The sequence below is a fragment of the Bos javanicus genome, chromosome 4 (assembly GCF_032452875.1).
Source record: "Bos javanicus breed banteng chromosome 4, ARS-OSU_banteng_1.0, whole genome shotgun sequence".
Lineage (NCBI taxonomy): Eukaryota > Metazoa > Chordata > Mammalia > Artiodactyla > Bovidae > Bos > Bos javanicus.
In genome coordinates this window covers 15,023,056-15,044,558 of record NC_083871.1, presented here as the reverse complement: position 1 = coordinate 15,044,558, position 21,503 = coordinate 15,023,056, and the positions used below count along the sequence as shown (strand labels likewise).

The window sequence follows — 21,503 nt, the reverse complement described above, 5'->3', positions numbered from 1 at the left end:
TTTCTTTGGGATTGGAATGAAAACTGACTTTTTTCCAGTCCTGTGGCAATTGCTGAGTTTTCCAAATTTGTTGGCATACTGAGTGCAGCAATTTAACAGCATCATCTTTTAGGATTTAAAATAGCTCAACTGGAATTCCATCACCTCCACTAGCTTGATTCGTAGTAATGCTTCTAAGGCCCACTTGACTTCACAGTCCAGGATGTCTGGCTCTAGGTAAGTGACCACATCATCCTGGTTATCTGGGTCATTAAGACCTTTTTTGTATAGTTCTATGTATTCTTGCCACCTCTTCTTAATATCTTCTGCTTCTGTTAGATCCTTGCCATTTGTCCTTTATTGTGCCCATCCTCGCATGAAATGTTCCCTTCGTATCTTCCATTTTCTTGAAGAGGGCTCTAGTCTTTCCCATTCTATTGTTTTCCTCTATTTCTTTGCATTGTTCATCTAAGAAGGCTTTCTTATCTCTCCTTGCTATTCTCTGGAACTCTGCATTCATTTGGGTATATCTTTTCCTTTCTCCTTTGCCTTTCACTTGTCTTCTTTTCGGTTATTTGCAAGGCTTCCTCAGACAACCACTTTGCCTTCTTGATTTCTTTTTCTTTGAGATGGTTTAGGTCACCACCTCCTGTACAATGTTATGAGTATCTGACAGACCCTCAGCATCAACAATGGGAACAGGACTGTTCAATCTTGTGTTTTGAAATCACTTGAATTGCTATTATTCATGATGGCTATTATTTTTCTGACAAATGAAACAAAAAATAGTGTTTAGTCTCTGTCTACGACTTTGTAGCCATAAGGATAAGGAACGAGGGTCACTTATAGAATAGAGTGAGGGGCTGGATAATTCTGGAAACCACATAATTCTGAACCAATAACTTCTTAAAACTTAATTTCGTCGTCATGTCCTAGCCCGGGATACCCGCCTCTGGCGGCTCCTCCACCGGCCTCCAGGCCCAGAACGGGGCCGCCTCGGCCTCGGGGTCTCCCTACACGAATGGTCCTGTCCAGAATGCCCTGATGTCTTCACAAGTGTCAGTGAGCCAAGGGTATAATTCTCAGCTTCCAGGATCCTACCCTCATCTAATACCAGCAAAGACCTTGAATCCAGTCTCCGGACAGTCTAACTCTGGTGGTTCCCAGACTGTTTCTCCATTAAGTAATTATCAGGGACCTGGACAAGCTCCTTATGGACCACCTGTGGCCTCTCATCCAGTGACACCTTCACTCCGTAGTGGTCCTAGTCCCCAAATGCCACTACCTACTTCTCAGAACCCAGCTGCTACACCAATGCCTTCTGGTAGCTTTCTTCCTGGAGCCAGTGTATCATCACCTTCGAATTGGCAGTATAACTATTTGTCACAGACAAACCATTGTCCTCGTGCATCATCCCAACCAACCATGACTGGGAATACAAATTTGATGAGTCCTCAATATGTTTCTTCTGGAGATTCTTCACTTCAAAACAACATCATAAAATCAGGGTCTGCACTGCCCTTAGTGAATCCACCTCTGCCTACTACTTTTCAACCAGGAGCTCCTCTTGGCCCCCCTCCAACTGGAGGACCACCTCCAGTGAGGGCCCTTACTCCTCAGAAATTGACACCTAGAACTGTGCCCCAGCCCTCATTTAATTCAACTAGCAACCAAGAAGGTATTATATCAAATACCAATAATGGATCTATGGTGGTTCACAATAATTATGATGAAATTGAAGGCGGTAGCTTCTTGGCAACATCACAGCCTACTACTAAGAATCCCACAATGAGCCGAAGTGTTGGATATTCATATCCCTCCTTACCACCCGGTTATCAGAACACAGCACCACCTAGTACAACAGGAGCAGGACTACCACCCTCTTCCTTGAATTACCCAAGTGGTCCACAGGCTTTTACTCAGTTATATTTCTTTAGACTCCTTTAGGTGCTAATCATTTAACTTCAAGTATGAGTGGATTAAGCCTACATCCAGAGGGGCTAAGAGTTATCAATCTTATTCAAGAAAGAAACATGCTTCCATCGACACCTTTGCAGCCTCCAGTTCCAAATTTGCATGAAGATATCCAGAAGCTGAATTGTAACCCAGAGTTATTTCGCTGCACACTGACCAGCATTCCTCAGACTCAGGCCTTACTGAATAAAGCCAAACTTCCTCTGGGACTGCTGCTTCATCCTTTTAAAGACCTAGTGCAATTGCCTGTGGTTACCTCTAGTACAATTGTGAGATGCCGTTCATGCAGGACATACATCAACCCTTTTGTCAGCTTTCTTGATCAAAGGAGATGGAAATGTAACTTATGTTACCGAGTTAATGATGGTATGTTTTTTAAATTAATATTATTGTATTCATTGTAGGGAAATCGGATAATATAAATGTAAAGTTAAAAAAGCAAAAAAAATTTTAAAAACCTCCTGTCTTATTTATGTGTAATCCTTCCACTCATATATAACTTCTTTTCACTTTTTTTTCAGGCATTTATACTTATATATAAATGATTACATATTTCTTAAGCAAAAAATATGGTAATATTACTTTGATACCATTTTTTTACATTTATTATATTGGGCATATAACAAATGGCATATTTCATGGTATTATTTAAGCCTATAATTTAAGAAATATTTTTATTTAGAAATTGTCCCATGCCTTTTCTCTAGGGTGGAAGAAAATAAGTCCACAGAATAGCTGCCATTAGCTTCATTCACTGCTGTATGAAGGGAGGTGGGCAGTGCTAGAAGGTTAGTTGAATGTAGTTTTTTCAGTAATTGATGAGGAGGAGATATCCTTCAGTAACTGTTTCACTATTTATATATTAAGAAATATCACCTAACAACATTCTATTAGGATTAGAGAAGGAAAAAGGGCATTCTGATATCCACATTGAAAATTAAGTTTTCAATTTTTCTAAAAATCTGTTTAGAAGGAGATTTCATTAAGCATTGGGAAATAGAGGAGCTTCTGAGATTTTTGAAAACCACGTTTACTGTTTGTATTTTTAGAGTAGATGAAAATGAGGGTAGAAAAAGAGCATTCTTTTTACTCTGTAATAATTCAGAAAATATATGTATGTATAGTGTTTAGTACACCTTTAAAATCTTATGTATATGTGCTTTGGTATATGAAGTTAAATTGTAATAAAAGTTGAAGTCACTTTCATAAAAAAAAAAAAAAACAACTTAATTTCAAGATTGCAGTATGTGTTCTTCCTCCATAAAACCAGACTTCGGCAGTGAGTGGTTACTGTATTTCTTTAAAATGTAACAGCAAATATTATATAGGTGTTAGAATTCAACTCAAGCTTTAGAAGAAATCATAAATTTATTTTAGTCACTTGTTTAACTGAACCCCAAATGGCCTTTCAGATAGTATAATAATGTTTTTAAGCAGATGAGATTATTTTAAAATGGACATATGCTGGAATTATAGCCTCTTTCAAGAAGGTGATACCACATGCAGTCAGTAATGACATATCCATTTCAGTTAGGTCTGATAGGGTCTATATTAACACAAGTTTTAAGAAGAAAAAGAACATAGGGAGGGGACATGTGTGTACCTATGGCTGATTCATGCTGATGTACGGCCAAAAGCATGATATTGTAAAGCAATTATCCTTCAATTAAAAATAAATAAATTTTAAAAACCAATAACAACCACAGCAGGTATCAACACCGTATTCCAACTGAGGTCCTACTGCTGCTGAAAACCTGAGGGTGTGGAAAGCTCAAGGAGGCAAGTTTAAGAGACGCCATGAAGGAAGAGGGGACTGGCAAGGAGAAATGAGAGGACACAGCCCCAAGTCAACTCGAGATGAAAGAAAGTACGACAGTAAGTGTCAGAGTATGGATCTCAGTCCTTGGACCTAATAAGAAAGTGGCTTAAAATAACTGGGCCTGGAATCGGAGCTTCCAAAACTCACGGTTGGTGGGACATAATCAGATTAACAGAGGCAGGAAAGATCCAACTTTAAAATGTGAGAACCTATTTTCAGGGCAGGAATAAAAACGTAGACACAGAAAATGGCCTTGTGGACATGGGAAGGTGGCGGGAGAGAGCGGGACTAATGAAGAGACTAGCATGGACATAGATGCACCAGCATGCGTAAAATAGAGAGCTAGTGGGCAGAGGCTGTGTAGCACAGGGAGCTCAGCTCGCTGCTCTGTGATGACCTGGACAGGTGGGATTGGGTGTGGGGGTAGGAGGGAGGCTCAGAAGAGAGGGGGTTGTATGTCCTTAAAGTTGATTCAAGTTGTTGCAGGTCAGAAACTAACACAATATGGTAAAGCAATTCTCCTCCAATTAAAAATGAATTTAAAATAAAAAAGGTAAGAAAAATGTATACATATATAGCTGATTTACTTTGTTGTACAGCAAAAACTAATATAACATTGTAAAGCAATTATACTTCAATAAAAAAGTAGAAAAACAAAAAAAAATGAAATAAAGGGGAAAATATGAAGAGGGAAAGGATTAAAAAAAAGAACATAACACTAGCCTTCCTTTATGGATATATGATGGAATTATAGTCTTTTTCAAGAACTATGCAGAATAAATATTCTACAGAGAATCTACTTTGGTATATACAGGTATATTATCCTAAATAAAATATTTTGCTCACAAGTACTCTATTTAAATATATTCATAAATGCATAGTAAATCAATTTTTAATATACTAATTTCAGTCCAGAACTATTATAAATTAAATTCAGACGTAATTAAAGGGGGGGACTTCAAACCTTGGGCAGTGATTCTTCACTTTTATTCCATGTAGCACATTTCTAATAAGTCCATAAAAAGGCTATTCAAGATGCCCAAGGCAGAATCTAATCTGAGCGCACAGAACATTTTCCGTAGTCTTCCTGTTGGAGAACCTATATAAAATTTCAAGAAGAAGGGCCTGAGGAAAAATGATGTGTCCAGCAGGCAAATTTATCCTAAATCGGTGTTTAAAGTGGTGCCTAAATTGGTACCTAATTGATAACGTGCTCACTAATCACCTGGGTTTCTTATTAAAGTGCAGACTCTGATTCAGTCAGCCTGGGGATGGCCCTGAGATTCTGCGTCTCCCGCAAGCTTGCAGGGAATGATGCTGACGATGCCCGCTTTAAGAAGCGAAGTCCTAAACCGTAATCCACATCACAAGCAAACAGACAATGACATTTTACTTCCCCAAACGTCGTCTTCTTGTTTAGACATATACAAGTGGAGATTTTGGCGGACTTGGAAACATTTTACATTTCTGCAAACTGAAGTTCTATTTAGAATATTTTCATTGCCCTCAAAAAGAAGTGGCATGAGAAGCAAAGAGAAAGAAGAATTACTCTTTTCTTTAAATTTTTTTTAAGTTAAAATGTCATCTGAAAGGATAACATAAATCATCGAGAGCAGAGAAAAGCAAAAAGAAGGCTTGAGTAGGATAACCTTGAGTTAAAGAACCATGGCAGGAGAGTAAAAGGCATTACAAAGGGAAGATGAATCAGTCCAGCCTCAGAGGTACTGCCGTCAGGGGTGGGGCTGGCCCAGCCTCCGTGGGTAACCTTGGTATGGGGTATAGGGTACGGGGGAGATTAAGTCTTAAGTACTTCGGGCTCAAAGTATTCACAGAGGCCTGCAGTTGCCTAATCAAATTGCTCTTATGTCTTTGGATCAGCATTACATTACCCCACAGGGAATTTAAATACAACATAAACATGTATTTAAATGAACTTAGAAGAAAGCTTGCTGTCCCGTCTCCCGTTTTAATTAGATATGTCTTATATAAGAAACATATACATGCAGACTCTGTGGTTTTCCTGGCAAGGCTACAGCCCTAAGTAAATCCACTACAGCATTATTTTGTTTGCTTTTTTCCCTTAATTAAGTTTTTAAAGTTTCCTTAGCTCTCTGTGTGGCTGCTTCAGCTTAGGCAGCCGGGTTTGTGGTGAAGGGTTAGGAGAGCACATACCAGCCTCCTCGTATGGCCCTTCCTCCTGTAGAGCTCAATGAGAAAGCAAGAGAAAAAAGAGGGCAAAACCTCCCAGCTGTGCAATACATGCCCTTCACGGAACCCCCCTTATTTCACCTAAGAAAGGCCCATTATTTTCCAACCCTATTGACAGAATGGTAGACACTCAAAACCCTTAACATTGAGTACATGGCCAGCCTTCTAAGGCTTATAGAAAACAAGGACAGTGTCCAATTTTCTAGTGCCAATGTACTAGAATATTTCACTGGCCCCCGTGCTATCTTCACCATAGATCCCTGGCCTGGAGGCTCTTCTGCAGGCCAATTTCAGAGGTGGTAATCACATCTCAGCAAATGCACAGGACTCTGACTTCTTTTATTCAAGTCTCAGCCAGGAAGGCAAGGTCTGACAAATGGTCACACGCTGAACAGCTGTCGGATTATTACCAGAAGGCTGAATGGCCTCAAAACGTTGTGAGTTTTTGCGTTTTTGTTGTGGATTTGGTTTTGAGTTTTCACATTAGACCTGCACACTGCCAGAACAGAGAGCAAAAATGAACATGTGTATAATATGAATTGCGTGTTGATATAGCAGGCTCCAAATGTGTGATTAAGTGAATGGTGACTCATATAAAATATAGGTATATATTTACATATCATGTTTATGTCTTAAGGCTACAGCAGAGAAGAAGATTTAATAAATCTATATGCATTTGTGCATGCTAAATCACTCCAGTAGTGTCAAACTCTTTGTGACCCCACGGACCGTAGCCTGCCAGGCTCCTCTGTCCACGGGATTCTCCAGGCAAGAATACTGGAGTGGACTGCCATGCCCTCCTCCAGAAAATCTTCCCAACCAAGGGATTGAACCCATGTCTCTTACATCTCCTGCATTGGCAAGTGAGTTCTTTACCATTAGTGCCTCTTGGTAAGCCCATAAATCTATACAATATTCTTTAATTTATGCTTCTGTTCTTCAGGTTATGCACTTGGTTTAAACAAATTAGAATTTATACATGAACATAGATGTATATAGAAAAGAAGATGACAAGAAATATGAAAGCGTTAGTCACTCAGTCATGTCCAACTCTTTGCGATCCCATGGACCGTGTAGCTCACCAGGCTCCTCTGTCCATGGAATTCTCCAGGCAAGAATACCAGAGTGGGTAGCCATTTCCTTTTCCAGGGGATCTTCCCAATCTTCCTGAATTGCAGGCAGATTCTTTACCATCTGAGCCACCAGGGAAGCCCATGGAAGAAATATACTTACATGATAAAGGTGATTACCTTTGAAAGGTAAAATTAAAGGTGATTCTTTTCATTATGTGTCTCTCCTCCTCTCCCCCTAAATTTCTGAAATCTGTATGCAGAGCCATTTAAAACCAAAGCAAGCAAACATAAAAGACTATTCCACAAGCAGGAGCATGATTAATGATTTCTCTTATTGATACTTATTCCACAACTATTTTATATAGATTACTTGATTCAGTTATTCAACACAATTTATTAGGACTCTCCTATGTCCCAGGCACTGTGCGTGGCATGAGAATGCACTATTATACATACATGTTTTTATCAAACAAGTATTAGCCAAATGTTCTTCACTAACCTACGGAAAGGTGTTAGAAATGTAGGCTCCAACTTACATCTGATCCTCTAATAAATTTCTCCTTGTTCTCCACCATTCTTTATTTTTTAAATTTTTAATTGGAGGATAATTCCTTTACAATCATTATGTTGGTTTCTCCTGTACAACAATGCAAATTAGCCATATGTATGTGTGTGTCTGTATATATATATCCCCTTGCTCTAAAGCCTCCCTCTTCACCTTTTCTTAATGTCACTGAGAGCAGACTCACTCTAAGGAAACTTTTCTTTATCACTTTGTTCTGATCTTTAGTGAAAGTAATGTCCCTTGATCCTGCCAACGCAACTGCCTTTAGCCATGGGAAAACACAAATGTACAGGCCTCGTGTCCATCTTTCTGTGGCTCTGTGCCAAGGAGCAGTAATGGTACAGCAGTCCCCACACCCCTTTGAGGTAGGGGCACACTTGAAGAGACAGCCTGTGGACCTCCTGCTCCTCTCCCTTCTGAAGACACTCACATTTAGGAAGCCCCCAACGAAGGCTCTGTGAGACCAGGCTCATCAAACAGGATAAACAAAAACTGATTAAACGCTCAAAGACCAAAGTCTGGAAAAGATGCTTAGCTAGTTAAATATAGATCTTCAAAATGGAACTTTTGTGTATGCCCCAGGTTCCAGAAGAAACCACTGTGATTAACAACTTCCAGCTAACATTTAAAGTCTAATGTAGCTAAGTGGTGTGCCTTCACTGTCTAGGTGTAGCGTGTTATTTAAAAACATCTGCTGCCAAGCCCACCCTGCTGCTTTCCACAACAGACAGCATATGAAAAAAATTTCTTGAACGGGCATTCATGGACCTTCATACACTGATGACAACTCTTGTTCCTCACACTCTGTGTCTGCAAGACCTTTCACTCCAGTCAATCGGCATAACTAGCGAGGCCTAGAATATGCCTCTCTCTTCCCCTTGTCTCTTTTTTTTTTAATTAAAATGTTTTTAATTTAAACATATTTAATAAAAATATATTCCCCTTGTCTCTTAATCTCAAAAGATTTCTTTTCTCCATTCTATCCATTCTTCAGGGGACATTTATTTCTTAATGAGAAACTCCCTAAGAGGACTTGAACCTCCAGATTGCCCCCTATCCTCGGACTCCACTATGCTTCTCTCTATAGAGCTCATGAGGCCATGAGTGGGACTAAGGGGTAAATGGCTGGGATTGGGTGAGACGGTCAGGTCAGTCCCCAGTCCACACACTCTCAGAGCATCTTCTCTCTCCAGCTCCTTACCACTCAGTAGTGCTGTTTTGGTTTTGCTTATCTTTAGCCTGCATAAGACAGCCCATCTAATAGAGAGCTTAGATGGATCTTCAATGGGATGTAGGGTCCTTTTGTGTTACAGAGCATGTGACGAGTAACCAAAGAAATGTTCAGTAATCATTTTATAAACTCATGCCTCTTTAACTTTTCAACACTGAGTCTACCCATCCAAGTAGACTTCGTGTTCTTTGGAGACCAGTATCATCTCATACTCCTTTTATCTCTCAGGTTCCCAAGGCAACACTCTGCATATTTTCGGTGCTCAACAGATTAGTGCTTCTTGATGTTTTTATTCAATACTATCAGTGAAAAAGTTGTTCCATAGAAATACTCATGACAGTTTTCACAGAACTAGAGCAACTAATCCTAAAGTTTATATGGAACCATGAAAGACTACGTTTATATGGAACGATGAAACAATAGAATGGGACAGACTAGAGATCTCTTCAAGAAAATTAGAGATACCAAGGGAACATTTCATGCAAAGATGGGCTCAATAAAGGACAGAAATGGTATGGACCTAACAGAAGCAGAAGATATTAAGAAGAGGTGGCAAGAATACATAGAACTATACAAAAAACATCTTAATGACCCAGATAACGATGATGGTGTGATCACTCACCTAGAGCCAGACATCCTGGAATGCAAAGTCAAGTGGGCCTTAGGAAGCATCACTACGAACAAAGCTAGTGGAGGTGATGGAGTTCCAGTTGAGCTATTTCAAATCCTAAAAGATGATGCTGTGAAAGGATTGCACTCAATATGCCAGCAAATTTGGAAAACTCAGCAGTGGTCACAGGACTGGAAAAGGTCAGTTTTCATTCCAATCCCATGGAAAGGCAATGCCAAAGAATGTTCAAACTACCGCACAATTGCACTCATCTCACAAGCTAGCAAAGTAATGCTCAAAGTTCTCCAAGCCAGGCTTCAACAGTACATGAACCGTGAACTTCCAGATGTTCAAGCTGGATTTAGAAAAGGTAGAGGAACCAGAGATCAAATTGCCAACATCTATTGAATCATCAAAAAATCAAGAAAGTTTCAGAAAAAATCTACTTCTGCTTTATTGACTATGCCAAAGCCTTTGACTGTGTGGATCACAATAAACTGTGGAAAACTCTGAAAGGGAATACCAGACCACCTGACCTGCCTCCTGAGAAACCTGTATGCAGGACAGGAAGCAACAGTTAGAACTGGGCATGGAACAACAGACTGGTTCCAAATTAGGAAAGGAATATGTCAAGGCTGTTATTGTCACCCTGCTTATTTAACTTATATGGAGAGTACATCATGTGAAATGCCAGGCTGGATGAAGCACAAGCTGGAATCAAGACTTCTGGGAGAAATATCAATAACCTCAGATATCCAGATGACACCGCCCTTATGGCAGAAAGTGAAGAAGAACTAAAGAGCCTCTTGATGAAAGTGAAAGAGGAGAGTGAAAAAGTTGGCTTAAAACTCAACATTTGGAAAACTAAGATCATGGCATTTGGTCCTATCACTTCATGGCAAATAGATGGGGAAACAATGAAAACTGTGACAGACTTTATTTTGGGGGGCTCCAAAATCACTGCAGATGGTGACTGAAGCCATGAAATTAAAAGATACTGGCTCTTTGAAAGAAAAGCTATGAACAACCTAGACAGCATATTAAAAAGCAGAGACATTACCTTGCCAACAAAAGTCCATCTAGCCAAAGCTATGATTTTTCCAGTAGTTATGTATGGATGTGAGAGTTGGACTATAAAGAAATCTGAGCACTGAAGAATTGATGCTTTTGAACTGTGGTGTTGGAGAAGACTCTTGAGACTCCCTTGGACTGCAGGGAGATCCAACCAGTCCATCCTAAAGGAGATCAGTCCTGAATATTCATTGGAAGGACTGATGCTGAAATTGAAGTTCCAATACTTTGGCCACCTGATGCAAAGACTGACTCATTTGAAAAGACCCTGACGCTGGGAAAAATTGAAGGCAGGAGGGTATGGGGACAACAGAGGATGAGCTGGTTGAATGGCCTCATCAACTTGATGGACATGAGTTTGAGCAGGCTCCGGGAGTTGGTGATGGACAGGGAGGCCTGGCATGCTGCAGTCCATGAGGCTGCAAAGAGTCAGATATGACTGAGTGACTGAATTGATGAAAGACTCAGAATTGCCAAAGCTATTCTGAGGAAAAAGAACAAAGCAGGAGGCATAACTCTCCCAAACTTCAGACAATACTACAAAGTTACAGCAGTGAAAACAGTGTGGTATTTGCACAAAAACAGACACATGGATCGATGGATCAGAATATAGAGACCAAAAATAAACTCACACACCTGTGAACAATCAATCTTGACAAAGGAGGCAAGAATATTTAATGAAGAAAAGACAGTCTCTTTAGCAAGTGATGTTGGGAAAGCTGGAATGCCACATGTGAATCAATGAGGATAGAACACTTCCTCACATCATACAGAAAAGTAAATGCAAAATGGCTTAAAGATTTACATATAAGACACGACTCCATAAAACTCCAAGAAGAGACAAAAGGCAAAACATTCTGTGACATAAATCGTACCAATGTTTTCTTAGGTCAGTCTCCCAAAGCAATAGAAATAAAAACAAAAATAAACGAATGCGACATAATCAAACTTATAAGCTTTTGCATAGCAAAGGAGATCATAAACAAAATGAAAAGACAACCTACAGAATGGGAGGAAATATTTGCAAACAGTGTGATCAACAAGGGCTTAATGTCCAAAACACACAAACAGCACAAACAATTCAATAACCAGGAAAAAAAAAAAACAATCAAAAAGTGAGCAGAAGACCTAAAGAGACATTTCTCCAAAGAAGACACACAGATGGCCAATAGGAAAAGATGCTCATCACTGCTAATCATTAGAGAAATGCAAATCAAAACTACAATGAGGTATCACTTCACACCTGTCAGAATGGCCATCATCAAAAAGTCTAATAAATGCTGAAGAGTGTGTGGAGAAAAGGGAGCCATCTCACACTACTGGTAGGAATGTCAACTGGTGGAGCTACTATGGAAACCAGTATATAGGTTCCTTGGAAAACTAAAAATAGAGTTGTCATATGATCTAGCCATCCTACTCTGGGGCATATATCCAGACAAAACTATAATTCCAAAAGATGTATGCACTGTTATGCTCACACCAGCATTATTTACAATAGGCAAGGCATAGAAACAATCTAAATGTCCATCAACAGATGAATAGATAGAGAAGATGTGGTGTATATATGTGTGTGTGTGTGTGTGTGTGTGTGTGTGTGTGTATACACTGGAATATTACTCAGCCATTAAAAATAATGAAATCATGCCAGTTGCAGCAAAATGGATAGACTTAGAGATTTATCTTACTAATCTAAGTAAGTCAGAAAGAGAAAGACAAATACCATGTATCCCTTATATGCTGAACCTAAAATATGACACAAATGAACATATATATAAAACAAAACAGACTCATATATATGGAAAACAGGCTTCCAGTTGCCAAGACGGTTAGGGTCGGGGAGGGAAGGATGGGGAGTTGGGGATTAGCAGATGCAAAGTATTATACACAGAATGAATAAACAACAAGGTTCTACTGTGCAGTACAGGGAACTATATTCGATATCCTATGATAAGCCATAATAGAAAAGAATATGTGTGTGTGTGTGTTTAACTGAATCACTTTGCTGCACAGCAGAAATTAAACACAACATTGTAAATCAATTATACTTCAATACTGTTTTTTAAAAAAGAAATACCATAAAGTAAAAAAAAAAATCCCTTGTAAATCTGGAGCTGATCAGCTATCCAGCTTCACTCCTTTCGGACCCTCAACCAGCCAGACCCCTTTTACAGTCTCAATACACTCAAATCATACATGGTTGCAGCGGGTCAGGTGAGAATGAAGAAGGCACAGTGTCTTCATTGTAAGCATACCTGCTACCAGCATTTCTACGTGGACTCTGCAACTCCATGATAATTTTGTGGCAGAGACTATTTATTGCCCCTAATTCTATCCTCCCTTCTCCCTTTTAGAAATCTCACATTTTAACTGAACACCGAGTTGCCAAGCTGACATCATAGTGTCCAGTTCTCCTTACACTTAGGGAGAGGCCCATGCCTAGATTCCAGCTAGGATACAATTTCAGAGACAGTGCCCACCCAGATTGCTCAAACATTTGCGCTAAAGCCCTGGGATGCCATGTGAAGAGGTTCTACCTTGGGGCTGCCATGCTGTAAAGAAGCCCAAACTAAACCTACACAGTGAGTCCACAGGGAAAGGCCTCCAGGACTATAGCAAGGGACAGATGACTGGTTAGCTTCCAGACGTTCTAATCTTCTACTATTCCAGCTCCAACCACTGTCTAACTATAATCAGATGAGAAATTCTGAGCCAGAAACTACCTAGCTGAGCCCTTCTTGAATTGCTATCCCACAAAACCCACAAAATATTATAAGATATGTTGTTATTTTAAGCCACCAACTTTTGGGGTAGTTTGTTACACAGCACAGATAACTAGAACAGTCATCAAAAGCACAGAGCTCACTACCTAATTCTGCTGGGGCCCTGAGGGAAAGAGATTTTCTGGCCAGAAGCCTTGCTGCCTGAGAATTTTCACATACAGACCACAGGGTTTGGAGGTAAGATGCTTAGTCTTTACCTTTTTCTGCTCCAACTTGCCTAAAGAGGATGGATTTAAGCAATTCACCTGAGTTTTTTGATTCCACATCTACAAAGAGCCTAAGGAGCTTTTAGGAAGGTTGTGACGATCAACAGGACAGAGGAGGAACAATACTCCCAAGGCAAGTGTTCAGTAAATGCCACTGTGGCTTCATATCCTCATGCCCACCTACCTCGTCAAACAACAGTTTGATGAGCCAACTTCCTGTAGCGCATCTGCACAGACTCAAATAGAGTCCATGGACACCAGTTCAACTCAATGTCAGTTACCTTCTGATTACAGATGGACGGCACAAGCTCTTCACATCCTAAAGGCTGCTTCCCATCCTAAATCTCTATTCTGCAACTCCAAAGTGGGGCTTCCCCGGTGGCTCTGTGGTGAAGAATCCTGCCAATGCAGGAGATATGGGTTCAATCCCTGTGTTGGGAAGACCCCTTGGAGAAGGAAATGGAAACCCATTCCAGTATTCTTGCCTGGAGAATCCCATGGACAGAGGAGTCTGGCGGGCTACAGTCCATGGAGTTGCAAAGAGTCAGACACAACTGAAGTCACTAAACAACAACAGACTCTATAGAAGCAGGCCCTGGGGGGTTTTCAATGGGTGAAACAGGAGAATAAGTCTTCTTTCTAAAGGACCTCTTTTTCTCGGCTTTGCTCTCTGTGAGATATCAGGGAACACACACGGTTAGGATCATTTCTTCCAGCATCACACTTCTTTTCAAAATTCCTCTTTGGGCAGCCAGCAAGTCTCTAATAATCCCTCTGGAAATAGTTCTTTTCCACTGAGAACAATCACCCTGCCAAGGAGGAAGGGAAGGACACATTACAGTGTCCCAGGAAAGCCTTGTCTGAGGCCATCGTTCTTTAACTTTTCACTTTCATGCATTGGAGGAGGAAATGGCAACCCACTCCACTGTTCTTGCCTGGAGAATCCCAGGGACGGTGGGGCCTGGTGGGCTTCCGTCTATGGGGTCGCACAGAGTCGAACACGACTGAAGCGACTTAGCAGCAGCAGCAGCGTGGTATGGGGACTACTGAAGGAAAATAGTGCTTTGATATAGAAATCAGGGTGTGTGGCTTCCCAGCATGGGTGGCCAGCCAACCAGGTGGGCAGCAACTGTGGGGACAGTTCTCAACGTAGGTTGCTTCTAATGTTCAATGGTTAAAGGAAAATATTGAAAATTAATTATTTTCACTGTATATTTCAACATTTATCCTGTCCGTACCCAGACAGAAGCAGAACCAGAAATAGCTGCTACCCTAACTGCTAAAATTGAGACTACTTTCTGAAAGATATATGTCTATACTTCTACACATATGCAAAATGCATCATTCAATCCTTATAATTTTTGAGTAAAATTTTTGAACAAGCTATTTATTAACAGTAAGGCCAGCCAAGCTCAATATTTTTGAAAAAAGAAAGATGAGCACAGATCATTGATACTGCACTAATTAGGATTCTGGAAAGTTAATTAAAAACTTATGTTGAATCAGAGAAAATGATTTTGATTGCATGAATATAACTGATAACATCCCATAGAAAGATATAAAGGTAGAAAAACATGCTGTATTTCATAGGCTATATTTTGAGTAACATTTTCCTCATTTTTAAAATCACTTTCCACAAACCCATTTTTTTTTTGCCAGAGTAGGAACACAAAGAAATTTTGTTTCTGGCTTCAATTTTTAAAAATCTAATGTGAAGCAAAACTCGATGCTAAAGGCTACTTTGCCTCTCATTTTTCAAAGTATTAAAAATACTAATTGTTGGACATATGAAAAGATACATGTTTTTGAAAAGATTAATGGATTCAAAGCAATTTTTAATCAGCCTTTTTCCTACGATGATAATTCTTAAGTGTTTCAGGCTTTTTAATGGAAGCTTTCAGAGCTGTAGCCTGAGTCACTTAATTTCTGTTAACAGATCTGTCCTGGCTTCTTATTGGCATTTATTCTTGTGCCACCCACGTAGAACTCCAAATGTGGCTCCAAGGACTGCTGAGCTGTGAACACTCTATTTGTGTAATTCTGCCAATGACCACCCTTAAACCTCAGAAGAATCAAAGGAAAGCAAAGATATGCTGAAATGTTAAAAAAAAAAAAAAAAAATTTTTTTTTTGAGCACACCAGCAAGAATGTGAGTTCTCCTATACTGTACCCTGTCAAAAAGGGCTCCTAAGGGTCAAGACCACCAATGCACAGCTTTTAGCTGTGAGGGCACGATCTGTGGCAAAATTGTATATGCATCTGTACCAGCCTGCCCAAGGCTCCACACAGAAAGCATGACCAACCACAGCTGAGAGGAAACCCTCACTTGGTGCAAAGAATAGGTGAATTGTGAGCCCTGGGTCCAAATGCCTTCTTTCACCTTTCTCTTCCTTAAATAGGGCTTGTATCTGTGTGTGTGTGTTTGCGCGCGTGTGCATGTGCTTCATACCTTAAAGAAGAATAAAAAGACATCAGACAGTAAGGCTTTCCCACTCAGCAACTATGGATTGGGCAAAAGCTAAACAAAAAGAATATTGAACCTTAAGTATCAACTTTCTTGCCAACATCACTAACACTAAAAGCTTTGTTTCATTTTGATTTCAATTTGTAATTTCAGTTTTATTCAGAGCTCTTGAATTAAAGTGAGGGTAACATCGGTTAATTATAAGTTAATTTTGACATAATCTGGAATAAATTAGATGATTGCTTGGTTCACATAAATATATTGTAATCATAAATTGAGACTTTGGACTTTGAAGGGAGCTTTGAAATTATTTCCTATCTAAACCTGTCATTTTAGAGATGAAAAAAATACTGAGGTCCATTGTGATTAAGTGACCTGCCCAAGGTCATATAGCTAATTAGAAGTTGAGTAAGAACTAGATTCCATGTCTCCAGCTTCCCCATCTGCTGTTTGTTTTTTCCATTACATCTCAACTTTTGATTAGTCCTAGTAAGAGGTGACCTAGATTAAACAAAACAGCAAATCAACTCGGTGTTCCTTTTCCTTGTTCCTGGGCTTCTTCAAATTTTTTTTTGGCTACACGGGGTCTTTACTGTGGTTCATGCTTTCTCTGGTTCCTGCATGGGGGGTGCTTCTCTAGTTGTGGTATGCCAGGTTAGTTGCCCTACGGATGTGGAATCTTAGTTCCCTGACCAGGGATCGAACCCATGTCCTCTGCTTTGGAAGGCGGACTCCTAACCACTGGACCACCAGGGAAGTCCCTGGGGTTGTTTTGATTTGTTTGTTTGTTTAATTATTTTTATATCCTGCCACGTATCTAACACAGTACAGTTTTTCAGCAAAAATATGTTCAGTTTCATTCACAGGATAATTGGGGGATATAAACTGAGATATCTTTCGAGGAGCAGCAAATTAACGTTAACATTAGCATTATAAATGGTGAAGGAAGGCTGCTAGCCAGATGGGAGAATGATGGAGGAAGCTGATCTGGAATTTACATTTTCCATTTCTATACCACAAAGAATATACTTCATGGAGGCCACAGAGATTTAACAGAAAAAATACAGACAGCAGTATTACTTATATTATGTGAACAAGCCATTCCTTTTTCTCATTATCCTTCTCAATAATTGCTCATAAATCACATTCTAAAACAAATAACTCTCATAATCTGTTCTTCTTTCTCAGATACCCATAAGTCATCTCCCCACTGTGTACAGTACAACAAGCTCTGAGCTTATGAAGATTCAAAGTAGGTTCCTAATTTAACTTGCAGCAGAAGAGGTATCATATATTATAAAAAGGTTCTGAGCTGGAATTTTGAGACGTTTTCTCATCCTGACCTGTCAATAATAAGCTGTGTGACTCTATACCAGCAGTGCAAATCCACTGGGATCCCCCATCTTCCTTCCAACTTTAAAATCCTAAGACTCAATATCCTTTCTTAAGGAATCATAAATATTTCTCTAAGACTAGGTTTGAGTTTGTTGTTCTAAAGAAGGGAACTACCTCCTTTGGAGAGAGAAAACTTCAAACACACCATCTTGCCACCACTATACATAGAAGACTCAGGTCACATGTTAGGCAATGAGGAGGTGATGATGACAGGCAAGGGGATTACAGAAGTAAAAACCAAGGTCTCTGTCCTCCGAGGCGTTAACAAGCCAGCAGGGGAGACAGAACCCTCAGTATAAGAAAATGACAGGTAATATCCACACTGTCTTGAACACCTAAGGGTCTGATTGGTGTCCGGGTGGTTTCACTGGGGCTGTATTTTTTTTAATAAGTACTGAATTAGGTTATAGAATCTTGAATGCCATATGCGTACAGAGACAGAAACGTGACCCAGGCTGGGACCACATATCCTGAAACTGGAAGGCTGAGGCAAGATTACCTCGCCCAGGTGCCTCCCGCAAAAAGTCAGGGCTGTAAAGCCAGCGCAGTCACACAGGCCCAGGTGCTGGAAGGGCCCCATAGTTGGGGTTTAACACTCTGTGGTTGCCGTCTTGAAAGTCTTAATAATGTTATCTTTGGATGTGGATTTTGTGAGTCAAGTCCGGTGGGGCAACGGAGCATGCACCAGGATCTTAGCGCCTCAGCTCCAGTGTGACCCCGCCTCCCTGCATCTCCCCAGAACGGGTTCTCAGGGGTCTGCTGCCCCCCGCCACACTCCCCACACTAGGCAGTCCCACCTCCCCCTTCGTGCCCCAGGACGGCTGCCACCCTCGCCACTGGCAGGAGCCTGGGCTCAGCAGGGGAACTAAAGTGATGACGGTGGGCATTGCATCTGCTGGATGGACTCTCCAGGCCAGAATATTGGAGTGGGTAGCTGTTCTCTTCTTCCCGGGATCTTCCCAACCCAGGGATTGAACCCAGGTCTCCCACATTGCAGGTGGATTCTTTACCAGCTGAGCCGCCAGGGAAGCCCAAGACCCCGCCTCCCACTGAAGCTGCTGGCCTGCCTCCTGAGCTGTCAGGAGCAGAAGGTGATAACTGTCGGGCCTTGGGAGGCTGTGAGGGGCTGCACTCATCCCACAAGTACCCCCAGCTCCTGTTTGGGGGTCCTCTCTTCCTCCTTCCACTCTGCCTGAGTATCGCTGGTATTTGTCTCTTCTGGCCCCTGCTGCTGCTGCTGCTAAGTCACTTCAGTCGTGTCCGACTCTGTGCGACCCCGTAGACGGCAGCCCACCAGGTTTCCTGTCCCTGGGATTCTCCAGGCAAGAACACTGGAGTGGGTTGCCATTTCCTTCTCCAATGCATGAAAGTGAAAAGTGAAAGTGAAGTCGCTCAGTCGTGTCCGACTCTTAGCGACCCCATGGACTGCAGCCTACCAGGCTCCTCCGTCCATGGGATTTTCTAGGCAAAAGTACTGGAGTGGGGTGCCACTGCCTTCTCTGCTAAGAACCAGGAAATATTTCCCCTTCATTTTTATATGGTGCTCTGATATTTGTATCTCAAAGTGGCATGGCACAATATAAAGAGAGGGATTCCCCAGTGGCTCAGATGGTAAAGAATCTGCCAGCAATGAGGGAGACGCAGGTTCCATCCCTGGGTCAGGAAGATCCCCTGAAGAAGGAAATGGCAACCTGCTCTGGTACAGGTGCCTGGAGAATTCCATGGACAGAGCAGCCTGGAAGGCTACAGTCCGTGGGATCACAAAGACTGGGACGTGACTGACCAGTTTACTCACTGAATATAAAGACAAGTGGGAATACTCATTTAATATCTAATTTAATATCTATTTTTCTCTACTTAGAATGACATTAAAAAAAAATAAATAAAACACCATGGCAAGGTCAAGAGAGATGATGGTAAAAAGGAAAATACTTCTTGTATACCTGTAAGAGCACTTTTCCACCTGCTTTCCAAACAAGGGCTCCACATTTTTATCTTGCAAAGTATGCAGTCTGAAAGAGTTTTTATTCTGTAGGGTGTTAGGTATGTATTACGTAGAAGGTTTTTGTTTTTTTATTATGTGTTACAGGTTACACAACCACAAAGAGCTGTTTTCCCAGAGAGAGAGGAATGCTGTCCTAAAAAATTTTGCTGACTTGCAGTGACGTGTATATGCTTTCAAGAGGTTGGAGGATTTCCACCAACCGCCAATCTCCTGATCCTCTTTATTTTTATTTATTACTGCCTCTGCCCATCTCCATGAAGACTCCTTGAGCTTCCAGAAAACTTTAGTTTTAAGATCTGACGCTTGGGAACAGTTGCTCCACTACTGCTAGTACACACTTTTGTCAACCATTTGAAGGCAAAACTCTTCCCTAAGTACACACTGAATGGCAGAAGAGAGACCCTGGCAGGACAAACAGCATCTCCCGCACAATATGCTGAATGTGGGCGAGCTGAGGCTGGAGGCCTTTGGCCTAAGACTCCACTGTACCACTGGCTGAGACAGCACACCAGAGCTTGGAATACGTGTGGAAAGATATTCAAAGTGTACAGCAGTTGTTGTTTAATATGTATATTTTAAGGCAAAATATCAGAGACAAATTATATTATTTGTTCAGTTGCTAAGTTGTGTACAACTCTGCAGTCCCATGGACTGTAGCATGCCAGCCTCCTCTGTCCTCCACTACCTCCTGGAGTTGACTCAAATTCATGTCCGTTGAGTCAGCGATGCTCTCTAACCATCTCATATTATCATACTATCTCAAATCATATTATAGCAAATCAATTATAACTATAATATAAATGATACTTAGGGACTATGAGAGTACATTTTTTTATTCTGCTTTCTTCACTTGACCTTAAAATGTCAAATGTATCCACTTTAATTTACTTAATATTTTCTTGTTTTTGGACAATAGTTGTTTGTGGTTTTGTGCCCAAAATTCTTCAATATCTAGAAATATTTTTTTAGAATAGGTTCCCAGTTGTCTGTTCCCAAAGAATATGATACTGACAAAGAATACTAATAAGTATTTTCAATTGTTTTCAAAAAAACATTACAACAGGCATTATGGAAAACAGTATATGATTCAGCAATTTCACTCCTAGGTATTTATCCAAAGAAAGTAACAACACTAATTCAAAAATATATATGCATCCTATGTTTGTTGCAGCATTATTTACAATGGTCAAAATGTGGAAGCAACATAATTGTCCGTCAAAAGACGAATGGATAAAGAAGATGTTATATATATATACAATGGAATATTATGCAATCATAAAAAAGAATGAAATTCTGCATTTGTGACAACATGGATGGACCGAGAGAGTATTATGTTCAGTGAAGTAAGGTCTTAGAAAGACATACTGTGTGATTTCACTTATCTGTAAAATCTACATAACTAAACAGGAATAAGAGTCGTAGATAAAGAGAACAAACAGGTGGGTCAGAGGGGAGGAAGCTGGGGAGGGGAACAAAATAGATTAGGGAGATTAGAAGTACAGATTTACAGTTACAAAATAAATGAGTCCTGGGTATGAAAAAAATTACTGAAATTTCTACCTTAAAAACTTATGTCCCTTTACAGAAATGAATAGAGTATGACGGCAAAGATGGGCAATATTAGCTTTAGGCTTACCTCCTACTAGCAGAGCAGTGCCAGCTCGAAGAGCCTTTCTTTCCCAAACTGACCATCACTGGCCTGGATAGGGTGACAGACACAGAGCCAGTCACCATGGGTAAGGAACAGAGTGGCACCTTCATCTGTGAGGCCTGGACCATCTGCCCATCATAATGCCAAGGGATGGAGTCAACCCAGTTGAGCAGGGAGCAGCAAACATCATAGCCCTGAGCTGGACTAAGGGAAATCACACAGTCCCTAACTTTAGACCTCATGGCACATAGCATACGTGTATTTCCATGCCTTCAACTGGGTAAAGGGAGTTGAGGAACAAATCATCACAAAGTGGTCATTTATAACAGGCAGAATATACTTGCAGGTGATCAATTACCAAGTGCTTTCCTGCCCACAGACAAAAACTAATGCTCTCTTTTAGAAGTAGGCAACTGCTAAAAGCAAGCACGGGACTAGATCTATTGTGCACAGTATTTTATGAAGACATCAA

At 40.7% G+C, this 21,503-nt stretch overlaps 1 protein-coding gene across 1 annotated transcript; it reads left to right on the top strand.

Moving 5' to 3' along the window:
• Nucleotides 1-879: 879 nt before the first annotated feature.
• LOC133245860 (protein transport protein Sec24A-like) lies at nucleotides 880-2,405 on the top strand. The gene has a single exon (XM_061413509.1). The coding sequence runs from the start codon at nucleotides 1,024-1,026 to the stop codon at nucleotides 1,924-1,926; it is 903 nt and encodes a 300-aa protein (XP_061269493.1). The 5' UTR covers nucleotides 880-1,023; the 3' UTR covers nucleotides 1,927-2,405.
• The last annotated feature ends 19,098 nt before the right edge of the window (nucleotides 2,406-21,503 follow it).

Coding starts and splice junctions, on each gene's coding strand:
- LOC133245860 (XM_061413509.1), top strand. CDS start 1,024: ATGTCTTCACAAGTGTCAGTGAGCCAAGGGTATAATTCTCAGCTTCCA.